The sequence below is a fragment of the Carassius gibelio genome, chromosome B15, assembly GCF_023724105.1.
Source record: "Carassius gibelio isolate Cgi1373 ecotype wild population from Czech Republic chromosome B15, carGib1.2-hapl.c, whole genome shotgun sequence".
Taxonomy (NCBI): domain Eukaryota; kingdom Metazoa; phylum Chordata; class Actinopteri; order Cypriniformes; family Cyprinidae; genus Carassius; species Carassius gibelio.
In genome coordinates, this window is record NC_068410.1 from 14,480,433 (window position 1) to 14,493,647 (window position 13,215).

Consider the following 13,215-nt stretch of genomic DNA (forward strand, 5'->3'; position numbering starts at 1 on the left):
CACTTTGTGTTTGGTATTAAATAGGACAGTAAAGGTAACAGAATTGCTCAATGGACAAATGTTTCTTCAACAAGGTGGATTTTGCAGCGTTCTTATGAATTAAACCCGGAAGGCTGTCAAGGCATATACAAACTGAAGGCTTACATTGGTGACAGGATGATATCACATGATTTTGAGGTGAAAAAATATGGTAAGTCATAACAAATTATTTGCATTATTTGCATGGGACAAGTTTCATAAAAAATCCTAATGTGATTAATAATAAATTTCATCCTCTGTAGTTTTGCCTAAGTTTGAAGTTACTGTGACGGCACCGAAGACAGTGAGTATAGATGATGAGTCAATGGCAGTTGAAGTTTGTGGAAAGTAAGTAGCAACTTTACTTAAACATATTAAAAGCATAAAGTCCATCTTTGACCTGTACATGTTTTACAGATACACATACGGGCAGCCTTTATCTGGTAAATCATGGGTGAAAGTGTGTCGTAATATTCAACGCTACTCTTACTGGGGTGATAAACACAGTCCAATATGTGTGAATATAACCACTGAGGTTTGTCAGTGCAGTACCAAAAGTGGCATGTGGCATTTATTTCCTAAATCCAGATTATTAAATTACTATAATGTATTGTGTTTATGTTCATTAATTTCCATTAGATGAAAAGGACAGGCTGTGCCATCCATACCTTAGATCTATCTGCCTTTTTAAACTCCACATATGAGGATGAACTAGAAAATTCTCTTCATGTTGAAGCAACAGTCACAGAAGAAGGAACAGGTGAGCTATTAATAACTGAAATGAGTTTTAAAATCTGATTACATAAAAATGCAAGTTTCACACTCCATATATTTGTATTTCACAGAGATCACCATGACAAAATCTGAAACTATTTCTCTCACTTATGAAATCGGCAAATTCACACTTACTGACCTGCCCAAAACATATGAACATGGATCAGTTATAGAAGGAAAAGTAAGTCTAAAATCAGGTTGTCTCAGTTCAACAGCATTGAATGATATGTACAGAATCATTTATTCCTTCAAAATCTTGTTTTAAACAGATCAAACTTTCAAATTTCAAAGGTGCACCAATACAAAACAAAGTGGTTTATCTTTTGGAGGGATCCTGGTCCTCAAAACTGCTCCTAAATCTCACTACAGACAGCGATGGACTGGCCAGCTTCTCTCTTAATACATCTAGTCTTCCTAAAGAAGACATTAATCTGATGGTATGACAGTTGCTGCTCATCCAACAAGTGTTTGATCAGTTAATATTTTGATAACATGAAAATATTGGCGCATTCTTTTTCTTTTTTTCCAGGCGAGTGTGTATCCAACGTTTCATTATGATGGTTACAAAACACCTTCCTTCTCTACGGACAGAAAAACAGTTCATCTTTTCCGGCCTGTCACTCCATACACCCCATCATTAAGTGAACTGATCATAGAAAACATTGAGCAACCATTAAAGTGTGATGCTGAGTTTACAGTGACCATCAAGTATTATTTTATTGGAGAGACTGCTAAAGACTTCAAAACTGACATTGTCTATATGGTGAGAATGTGCAGAATGTACACTGATACACTGATGAATTCATTGTTTGTTAACAGTATTAACTGGCTGCACTGGTCAGTTTGTCATTGGAGTGTCATCTGTCTGTTTCAGGTCTTGTCCAGAGGAGTGATCGTTCATCATGGATATGAGAAGGTTGAAGTCAAGTCTTCTAATGGAGCAGCAAGTGGCACAATGTCATTCAAACTGTCTGTTGGTGCAGATCTAGCTCCTGCAGTGCAGATTCTGGTCTACTGTGTTCTGCCCAGTGAAAATGTTGTTGCTCGTAGCACAACATTTGACATTGAAAAGTGTTTCAAAAACAAGGTATGAAAAAAAAGAAAACCCATCAGCCCATTTACACAATCATAATCATTCTGATTCAATACTGAAATGACTCACCCTACTGTTGTCGTCACAGGTTTCTCTGCAGTTTTCTCCCTCTAGAGCAGTTCCTGGTGAGAAAAACACTCTCCATCTCTCAGCTCAGCCTGGTTCACTGTGCGGCCTCAGTGCTGTAGATCAGAGCGTCCTGATCCTGGAGTCAGGAAAACGTCTGGATACTGACAAGGTGTAAATATGGATATTTTGCTAATACAAATGCATCGATTTGCTTCAGAAAGCTTTTATTAACCCACCGGAGCCATGTGGAGTACTTTTTATGCTGAAATGGATGAACTTTATTTTGCGTAAAAATTTTAAATAATAATGATGAACATACCTAACATACATAACGTATATATATATATATATATATATATATACATATAGTATAATTTTTATTTGTTGTTTTTTTTTTTTTTTTTTTTTTTTACTTCTGTTACATGTGGTTCATCATTGCTGTTGGATAGAGTGTGGGTCTGAAAATGGCAACAAATTTGGCTGTGAGAGACTTTCTGTGTTCAGTATATACTGACAATTTTTTAGATAATATTTGTTATATATGTATGAGTTCATTCAGACATCCATTTGCTATCAATAATTTAATATGACTGGAATTCACCACTATTAACCAATTTTTCACTGCAAGAGTACATATGTATGACTCTTTATTTGTTTTGAGATTATGGTGACAGTTGTCTGATCTGTAAAATCAGCAGTTTTAAAAATTTGTGACATCAAAGAACTGCTCGAAAGAGCTGCATCAACCAAAATGTAAAGGACAATTTATTCTGTGAGAAAAGTGTAAATGTATGAAGATAACATGTTAAAGTTTAGTTTACTGGCTTTTATATTCTTATTTTACTTATTATTATTATACTTTGGATTATGTTGACAGTGTATCGGTTTCTTCACACTATTTGATATGTTAGATGTACAAAGCTCACTTACATTTTTGTTAAATTCAACTTTTTTATGTATAAATTATTAGGCCCCATGATTTAAATTAATAAGCATATAAAAAAATTTAAATGAATAGTTACAGTATAAACAATACAAGATATTGTAGGGTTAATGTTGTGAACACAGAATACAGTTTAGATATTTCAGAAAGTATATAATGTGATAGAGATACAAAATTGTGATTTTTTTTTAAAAAATTGCTACATGTCCTGATTCAAGTGTCACATCTTTACCTGTGCTTTATTTCAGTTTATAATGCAGTATCATATGATTCTGAAATGGATTTGAATATGAATGAGGGAGACTCTTCAGTTGAAGTGACAGTTCGTACTGTCTTTCCTGAAACATGGATTTGGCAACTTGCTGCAGTTGGGTTAGTGACAATATTTTTAACTGTTAACATAATTTAATATCATATTAAAACCACAATAACTGTAATGCTTCTCTTGGCACTGCACATCCAATTAGTTTTTGTTAAGAATACATACATTCACTTGTAAACGAATATGTGAATTGGACTGATTTGTATTCATATAAACACAACTTTCATTAGATTCATTCAGATTGATGAAAATTAGACAAACTAGAGACCTACTGTGAATCAGATAGTCAGTGTTTTATATCTGTGCTGAATGTTGTAAAAGCAAAACAGCATATTAAAAGGCCAATCAAATACTCGTGTAATATCAACACAGAGACTCTGGATCAGCTCAGGTTCCTGTCACAGTTCCTGACACCATCTCCACTTGGGAGACGGAGGCCTTCTGTCTGTCCTCCAAAGGTCTGGGTCTGGCTCCTCCTGCTCAGTTGACAGTTTTCCAGCCCTTCTTCCTGGAGCTCTCTCTGCCTTACTCCATCATCCGTGGGGAGATCTTTGAGCTGAAGGCCACTGTCTTCAACTATCTGTCCAAGTGCATCATGGTGAGACTTCAGACTCAGTCTTATCCAATCATATCAAATATGCCACTAATCATGTGTGTTTGATTGACAGGTTAAAGTGACTCCAGCTCTTTCCTCAGACTACACTCTCAAAGCCTCCTCTGATGAACAGTATTCATCCTGTCTGTGTGCTAATGGAAGAAAAACCTTTAAATGGATCCTCACTCCTTCTGTTCTTGGTGAGTTTTCCAGTCTGAATCATTGTTTCTCTGTGTTTGTGTATGTTTGTATCTTCACGTACATGTCTTGTGTTGTAGGAGTCTTGAATATTACAGTCAGTGCAGAGGCTGAGTCGTCCCAGACTGTGTGTGACAATGAGATTGTGAGCGTGCCAGAGAGAGGACGCATTGACACAGTCACACGAAGTCTGCTTGTACAGGTCAGCGCACTTCAAACAGCTCTCAGACGTCATTTCTTCATGATCCTAATGCTGCTTATGTCAGTATGATGTGTTGATGTTACTGTTTTATGCTGCAGGCTGAAGGAACTGAGAAGACAGAGACCTACAGCTGGTTACTGTGTCCAAAGGGTTTGTCTGCAGACAATATTTAGCATTATAGTGTTTCTCTGCTGATCACTGATGTGTTTCTGTCTCTCTGGTTCATAGGCGACAGTCTCACAGAGGAAGTGGATCTGAATCTTCCTAAAGATGTGATAAAGGGATCAGCAAGATCCTCTGTTTCAGTCATTGGTAACATTTACATACACAAGCAGAAATGATATGTTTGTGTTTGGGTTTTTAAAATGTAATGAGTTTCACTGGTGTTTGGTTTTTAGGGGACATACTGGGTCGTGCACTGACAAATCTTCACGGATTACTACAGATGCCGTACGGCTGTGGAGAACAAAACATGGCTATTCTTTCTCCCAATATTTACATTCTGCAGTATCTGGAAAACACAGAGCAGCTCACTTCAGCCATCAGAGAGAGAGCCACCGGCTTCCTTAAGAGTGGTGAGAGAAATGAGTCAGGTCAAGAAAATAAGTCTTGACACTTTTGACGTCAGACACACTCAATCAACCTAAACATTTAATCACTATCAAACTTAACAGGATACCAGAGACAACTGAACTACAGACATACTAGTGGTGGATACAGCACATTTGGACGTGGAGATGAGAATACATGGTAAATATTTGTAACTTTTTACTCTCACTTTTTCCTAAATAGTTACAAAGTTAAAATATTAAGTAGATAGGTGGTATTTATTTTTAATATTTTATGTACAGATTTAATCAATTAAAACAACGAATGATATTATTTAATTTATAACTTTAAAACACCAGGTTGACTGCCTTTGTCCTGAGGTCTTTTGGCAAAGCGCAGAAATACATATTTATTGATCCACAAAATATTCAGAGTGCAAAGGAATGGTTAATAAGCAGACGGGATTCAGACGGCTGTTTTATCCAACAGGGAAGTTTGTTCAACAACAGAATGAAGGTGTGCTATTGGTCACTAAACATTATCACAGAAACAATCTATCTGTAACAAAAATGATTTACTTAATGTTCCTCTAATATAAAACTGCAGGGTGGAGTGAATGATAATGTGACTATAACAGCCTACATTACTGCATCACTACTTGAACTAGAAACTCCAGTAACAGTAAGTTCATCTACAGGAAACACAGTATAATCTCAGAAAAATTACGCTCCCAGCTGCTGTTTCTCTGTTTTTGTCTCAGGATCCTGTCGTCAGTAAAGGTTTGTCCTGCTTGAGGTCTGTCATTGAGGATGTCAAAAACACTTACACCACTGCTCTGCTCGCCTACACCTTCAGTCTGGCTAAAGACACAGACACTCGACAGCAGCTTTTCAAGAAACTGGAGGATGTTGCTATTTCAGATGGTAAGATATTTGTTTCTGATGACTTTCTGTTGTCCTATATGACTATACTTTTTTATACTGGTGTCTCTTTTGTCCATGTGTCCTAAAGGGTCTCGTCTCCACTGGTCTCAGTCTGCTTCTGCTGATGACTCTGATTCTCTGGCAGTGGAGATCAGCTCATATGTGCTGCTAGCTGTTCTCTCTGCTGATTCACTCACTACAGCTGATCTGGGCTTTGCTAACAGGATTGTCAGCTGGCTTGTGAAGCAGCAGAATGCCTATGGAGGATTCTCCTCCACACAGGTGACTCAAACTACTCAATTCAAACACATGATTGCTGAATAATGGGTAAAAGACACATTACTGAACACATTTATTTCTCAGGACACAGTGGTGGCTCTTCAGGCTCTGTCTTTGTACGCCACCAAAGTGTTCAGCGCTGACGGCTCCAGCACAGTGACTGTACAGTCAGCAGCAGACACTCACCACTTTGATGTCAATCAGGACAATAAGTTACTGTACCAGGAGAAGCAGCTGCAGGATGTCCCAGCCAAATACAGCATTGAAGTGAAGGGCTCAGCTTGTGTGTCTGTGCAGGTCTGTAGAGAATTCAGCTTCATTTACTCAATCTCTCTCTTTTCTTTCTTAGCATTTTGCTGCTATTCTGTTATGATATGAATCTGTTTTTTTTTTTCATGTTGACTCTCTCAGGTGGCTCAGTTCTACAACATCCCGACTCCTACTGAAGCTAAAACACTGAGCATTGATGCAAAGATAGAGGGAGATTGCAAAACACTGGGACAAAATTTCCTTCTGAACTTCACTGTCAAGTAAAAACAGATTTAGATTGTGTATGGCTACTGTTTCTTTTATTATATATAGATACTTCGTTATTGAATGCTTAAAATCATTGACAATCTGAGTTGAACAATTCTGTTGTAAAATTCTGTAATTGCTTGGATAAAATTTTTATGCATTTGCTAGTTTAAGTGTATAAGTTGTGCTCCTGATTCTTTGTGTTGTTAGCATTAAATCAGGGCAGTATATTTATCTCTTTTAAGATATCATGGTCCCCAGGAGATGACTAACATGCTCATTGTGGATATTAAACTTTTATCAGGATTCACAGCTGACACATCATTGGTGAGTTCAGGTGTATAAAGTTATTTTGCATTAAGACAAAATTTTTTTACACATTTTTACTACTGCTTTTTTCATGTCAGCTTTACTTTGCAAGAACTGAAGAAAAAAAACACTTCATCATCACGTCATCATCATCATTTTTTCATATTAGTAATTCTATTTTCCCTATAGCTTACAACGTCAATTAGTTCAGAAGTTCTTGCTCAGAAGTATGTGGAGCGGGTCGACACAAAAGAAGACCATGTCATAGTTTATTTAACAGAGGTTAGTAAATAATAACATTATATAAGTAACATGTATTCAATAATTTCCATGACTGGTACTGTATATTTATTTTTTGTTTATCCTCCTGCAGATTCCAAAACATATTTCTATGAATTACAAGATACAAATGAAACAGGTTCTTCCAGTGAAGAATCTCAAGCCAGCAGTGGTCAAAGTGTATGATTAATACCAAACAAGTAAGATTTTATTTAACATTCAGAAAAATGTAAAGGTGATGGTGTGCAGTTTAATGCATTTTTTATTAGATAAATAACAAAACGTGTAATTCCGAAACTTTTTGTTTTTATTAATATTTGATCTTTTTTTATGTTGTTGACACAAAGCCATGGTGTATTATTTTGCCATCAATTAGCATCCTCATTTAATAAATCGTATTACTCGCTATTGTCTAATTAAAGGTTATATTAACCACTAACAAATGTCATGGGTTCATATATATTTGGACACTGACACAATTTTCTTAATTTTGGCTCTGTATGCCACCAGAAATGAATTAAAATGTAGCAAACAAGATTTTATTGAAGTGCAGACTTTGAGCTTTCATTCAAGGGGCTGAACAAAAATATAAAATGCTTAGGAATTACAATCATTTTAATACACAAATGTAATTGGACAAAACAATATAATCATAAATAATATTAAAAAATATATATATTGTATTTGTTGAGAATCCTTTGTTTAAGTCTGGAACTCATGGACATCACCAGAGACTCGGGTTCTTCCTCTTTGATGCTTTGCTAGGCCAAAATGCAAATGGCACACTTAAAATCATCTCCAGACCTTTAACCTGGTTAACTGATGTAGAAATAACTAAGAAATAGCCCACATCTGTCTGTGAAATAGCTTTTGAGTCAACTGTCCAATTACTTAAGCTCCCTTGTAAAAAAGGGGGAGGTACATATTAAAGAGCTGTAATTGTTTAACCTTCACTTCAGTTTACCTTCAATACAATTTTGATGAGAATACCCTCAAATTAAAGTTGAGGGAGTGCACTTTAAGCTCATATTCATCATATAACTGTAACTTGAATATGTTTTGGTCAACAGCAAAAATGATAAAAATGGTGCCTGTGTACAAAATATATGGACCTGACTGTATCTACATACATACAATGTGAAAATCTGTTGCAAATATGCATGTGAAGATTTGCTTTACTACAGTGAGCAACTGTACAATGATACAGGCCAGAGCCTTATATTAACTTGTGTCTTGATATTACCTTCTTTCTTTAGGTGATCAGTCGGAGACCGAGTACTCCTTCCACTGTCAATAAGGTCATGCACTTCAGTCCTGCAGCTCATAGTATAATGACACAGAATACAGAATGTCTTTTTAATACTGTATGAGTAGTTATTCTTAGTGGCATTGTTTTATTTCATTTGTAATTTTTATGTATGCTTTTATATGTGTACTCAGTGGCAGCAGGCCACTCACAATTTTATTTGTAATTTTATTTGTAATTAATCTTTTAACAAAACTTGTTTGATCCTATTATGGAAAATAAAGAATTTAGAGATTTTTCATGCATAAGGAGTCTGACAACAGCCTGCACTCCACATAGAGATATTATCTCATCATCATTGAGTGTTGGGGGGGGGGGGGGGGGGGGGTTGGGGGTTGGGTTATTCAAGGTCCTGGACCTCTCTTAAGCATTAAGAGACCCCCGTTAAGGCCATTAAAAGTGAACTTGAGGAGTTTTCCCTGGTTTTTCACTAAAACCATCATAATTGAATTAAATAATTAATAAATGCAATTTCGACTATTTCTGAAGTGCTTCTTGTTGGAAAGCAATCTTAACAGAATGTTTTTCTGTTGGACTTTTTTTGTTTTTATTTTTTGGTAAAATTTGTTAAATTTTTAAGCAGTGACCCATGTAAGTTTGTTGCATTCAAGGATTTTTGTGTTTATATTTAAAATCAACCCTTCTTTTACAAAGAACACCACTTTCACACATAACAAACAGAAGCAGCTCCTGCATAGATTTGCAATATCCATTCTCGATCCATCGATTTCAACTTATTCAGCACCACCCTCATGGACAGCACCTGGTAACATCACACGTAAGAAGGAATAGTTTGTGGGAAACACGTAACCTCCAAAGGTATAGTTTGTGGGAAAACGCCTAAAATGGTATACCTTTTTTAAGATATACCTTAAGAGTCCTCGTAGTGCACTAAAAGGCAACGATATCAGGAAACACACACCAGTGATAAAATGTATTGTGACAGGCTTTTTATTCAAGTTTTTTTTCAAAAACTCTAAAGTAAAACCCAGTCAAAGTTGACTTGAACAGAGTCATGGTCATCTGGAAGAACAATGTATTGAAAGATTCATGTAACTCTGAATTAATTTTTAAAATTGCTGTTTAAATATCAAGAAATGCTCAACATAATAATGCTTTTTGTCAAACATTACATTAAAAAAAATTCTAAATTCTACAGTAAAACCCAATGAAAGTTGTCACAGACAGAGTCTTGGGTGTCCTGAAGATTAATTTGTTGAAATGTTCATGTAAATTCTCAAGACATTTTTAATCTGTGTAAATAATCAGTGTTATAATGTATCTTAACACTTTATTTTTTCTCCAAAACAACACATTAAACTGTATATTATATCATTTTCAATATTAATATGCTTTTTCTTGTTTTGGGGCACATTTAATTAATTACAGCTGAAATATGCATCTTCCTCAGCTTTTTGGCCATTTCATGTACCCTTATTTCACAAATAGGCCCTGTCCCAAATGGAACACTTTATGTGGACTTGCTGTTTGCCAGACTTGGACAATGGCCACTGAGTGGCCATGAGACCGTAGGGTGTCCCGTTCCTCATTTAAGCTTTCAGAAGGGTGCTCACAAGTGTCCCCTTTGCGACTTTTATCCACACTTCTGGCAGACTTATACCTGACATCAAGAACAGACTGGGACCTACAAACAGTCACTACTGTCTCCATTGCAGTTTCCATTAAATGGGTCATATGATGTTGATAAAAAAAAATAAAAAAACATTATTTGGTGTAATGCAATATGTTTATGCGGTTCAAAGTAAAAAAATAAAAAATAATAATAATAAAAAAAAAAATATATATATATATATATATATATATATATATATATATATATATATATATATATATATATATATATTATATAATGAACATTATTGTTGCAATTGTGTGGCAAATTATTTAAATATGAAAATGTACTTACAGACTGTGAGTCAGAAGCTCGAGACTGGCCTTGCAAAGTTGGAACTGCCCCACTTTATAGAAACAAAGTGGGGCAGTTTTTGTTGTTGGCGTCTGTACTGCGTTTGAGCTCCGTCACTATATTCTTTTTATCGACTATTTTTAACTTAAAAATCAATTTTATACACCATCGTTTCCGTTTATATAATGTGTGATTATATCCTCTATTGTATTCTGCAACAAAAACAATCAGAGCGCCTCGCTATCACTAGTTTTATTTTGATCTCCCGGGTCCATTACTATTGTAATGCACTTCTAGGTGGTTGTCCTGCTTCGTCAATAAACAAGCTACAGGTAGTCCAAAATGCAGCAGCTAGAGTCCTTACCAGGTCAAGAAAATATGATCATATTACCCCAATTTAACAGTCTCTGCACTGGCTACCTATTAAGTTCCGTATCAGTTACAAATTATCATTACTTACCTATAAGGCCCTAAATGGTTTAGCTCCTGCGTACCTAACTAGCCTTCTACCACGCTACAACCCATCACGCACCCCAAGGTCACAAAACTGGACTTTTGGTAGTTCCTAGGATAGCAAAGTCCACTAAAGGAGGTAGAGCTTTCTCACATTTGGCTCCCAAACTCTGGAATAGCCTTCCTGATAATGTTCGGGGTTCAGACACACTCTCTCTGTTTAAATCTAGATTAAAAACACATCTCTTTCGCCAAGCATTCGAATAATGTATCTCTTAAATTGTGAGTGTAGTTGCATCTGATCAAATGTGCATTTTTATTCATTAGCTTGGGTTAAACTAATTTTACTTTGTTGGATCAGCAGCTATGCTAATGATGTCTCTATTTTATTTCTATGTTTTGCCACGGGATTTTACAACTAACAATTATTGCTACATGTGTGACTGCATCATATAACAATTACTAATTAATAATATTAATAATGTTCATCGTCTAGCTGACTACGTCTTGTATACATTTTTTTCTAAAAATCCTGTCAAACCTGCACAAACTGACAGTCACCACCATAAGCTACTACTAAATATTGTAGAAACATAATTTTCGGTAAAGTTGCTTTGTAACGATTTGTATTGTAAAAAGCGCTATACAGATAAACTTGAATTGAATTGAATTGAATTGAATGGAATACCAGCATTGTGGGCTACTCTCACAGGAAACAGTTCTTGTCCACTGCAAAATGTGCTGCAGACATCTTAATATTTGGGTTGAACCATTCTGGAACAGCGTTGAACCACTGATTTCTAGTTGTGTCCTCTTTTGGAAGGCAGCGTTATGTAAATCTTCCCACATCGTGATGTAGACATGGGGGACATGCTAGAATGAGCCATTTTAGGTAGGTGTAATTGACTTTAACTTTGATAAAGTATATCTTGTAGCATTGGGACTAATCAGACACACAACTATTTATTATATTTAACAAATAATGCCTAACGCACCCTTCACCTAACCAAAGTGCAAGCTATGAGTGTCTATGGAACCCTTTTCCCCTGAAATGCAACTAATGCCTCAAAAAGGCAAAACATGCCTCTGGTTCGATAGCAACCAAAGACAAACTGTCTGATAACACTAGTTTTATGGCTCAAAGGAATGCGGGCAAAGCAACTTTTACTAAAGTGTCTCTAAAACAGACACAAAATGACCATATAAAGGAACTCTAGTCTAATTAATAAATGAAGACTAGGCAAATATTCTGGTAACGTAGGTCTGCGCACGTTTCTCAATACAAAGTATGCATATTTTTTACAATAAAACTAAATAGGATATCAATACCTCTGCCTCCTTTCATTTTCATTTAAACATAATAATAGCAGCAGATGTGTATTAGTTCAGTTAAATGTGTATATATACAACCATTACAATGAAACAAAATAGTATATCAATTGCCTCTTTTTATTTTCATTTGACATGAAGAATCGCTTGGCTAGTCAGAAGGACTAGCCGAGTTGACACTGCTTCAGGCAGATATATGAGCACTGAATATACTGGATATATGAGTCTCCGAAATCGGCGAAACACATTTTTAAATAGGTGTTGCCTTTATAAATAAACCACACATTTGAGTTTTAAACAACTACATTCCTGCCTGAAATACTTTTAAAACTACATTTCATGAAACAATAACACATATTTTGAAAATGATCCGAATAAATGGTGGTTGAAATCACAATGCTGCGTGAACTCAACCAATCAGCATGTTTAGCACCCAAGTCCCGCTCCCGAAAGCTCTGGACCTTTGAAAAAGTACTACCTCTCAAGCAGGTACTTTCTGAGGGGCTTTTTTTTTTTTTTTACCAGGAACTTTATTTAGATCCTGGTTCCTGCGGTGGCAACACACCAAGTACCAGCCCATAGTCCCTAATTCCAGCAGTGAAAACGCGGCTATATACTTCAGGTCATTGTGTATGTTGTTACTCTTATTGTATTGTAAACCGTTTTATGCATGCTTATGATAGAACCACTTTTTCATGTAATCTTATATGTAATCTTACCATGCTTAATATCTATGAATTTGTCTTTTGATGATCTAAACAAAATTGTATATTATATGTTGGTACATAGACAATATATTAATGTTCTAAGACGCTTTAGTAATTTTGCATTAACACTCAATAGAGTTCCATATAAACTTTCAGCCAAAGGGCCGTAAAACTAGTATCTCCAACCTTCTGGTTGGAATTTCAGCCTTTCTCATTGGACAAGCCCATCCTGAGAGGCTTGAATCTTCTCAGACCTTAAAATGGTCACACACAGTTTTTTTTATTCTTCTGCTAAGTTTTCTGTCTTCCAGATAAGGATGTGATCTAGAAAGCTTCTAAGGACACCCTAAGCACATGCCAGGCCCTCGGCCTTAACTTTCCATTCACCAAAGATTTTCCATTCACCTAGGATCTCAGCTAGAGT

General features: G+C 35.8%; 1 protein-coding gene across 1 annotated transcript in view; it reads left to right on the forward strand.

Annotated features, from left to right (window-relative positions):
- LOC127973058 (alpha-2-macroglobulin-like) overlaps positions 1-8,612 on the forward strand; it is a 33,202-nt gene extending 24,590 nt beyond the window's left edge. Inside the window, exons 7-34 of the mRNA XM_052577090.1 lie at positions 25-190; positions 282-366; positions 436-553; positions 658-778; positions 864-973; positions 1,062-1,229; positions 1,322-1,555; positions 1,667-1,879; positions 1,974-2,123; positions 2,404-2,410; positions 3,146-3,269; positions 3,592-3,817; positions 3,888-4,014; positions 4,093-4,214; positions 4,313-4,364; positions 4,443-4,526; positions 4,613-4,789; positions 4,889-4,964; positions 5,123-5,279; positions 5,370-5,444; positions 5,524-5,686; positions 5,775-5,968; positions 6,050-6,262; positions 6,377-6,495; positions 6,727-6,808; positions 6,980-7,072; positions 7,164-7,269; positions 8,326-8,612. Of these exons, the coding sequence (XP_052433050.1) occupies positions 25-190; positions 282-366; positions 436-553; positions 658-778; positions 864-973; positions 1,062-1,229; positions 1,322-1,555; positions 1,667-1,879; positions 1,974-2,123; positions 2,404-2,410; positions 3,146-3,269; positions 3,592-3,817; positions 3,888-4,014; positions 4,093-4,214; positions 4,313-4,364; positions 4,443-4,526; positions 4,613-4,789; positions 4,889-4,964; positions 5,123-5,279; positions 5,370-5,444; positions 5,524-5,686; positions 5,775-5,968; positions 6,050-6,262; positions 6,377-6,495; positions 6,727-6,808; positions 6,980-7,072; positions 7,164-7,259 (3,552 nt within the window). The 3' untranslated portion in view covers positions 7,260-7,269; positions 8,326-8,612. The remainder of the gene's footprint in view (positions 1-24; positions 191-281; positions 367-435; positions 554-657; positions 779-863; positions 974-1,061; positions 1,230-1,321; positions 1,556-1,666; positions 1,880-1,973; positions 2,124-2,403; positions 2,411-3,145; positions 3,270-3,591; positions 3,818-3,887; positions 4,015-4,092; positions 4,215-4,312; positions 4,365-4,442; positions 4,527-4,612; positions 4,790-4,888; positions 4,965-5,122; positions 5,280-5,369; positions 5,445-5,523; positions 5,687-5,774; positions 5,969-6,049; positions 6,263-6,376; positions 6,496-6,726; positions 6,809-6,979; positions 7,073-7,163; positions 7,270-8,325) is intronic.
- The last annotated feature ends 4,603 nt before the right edge of the window (positions 8,613-13,215 follow it).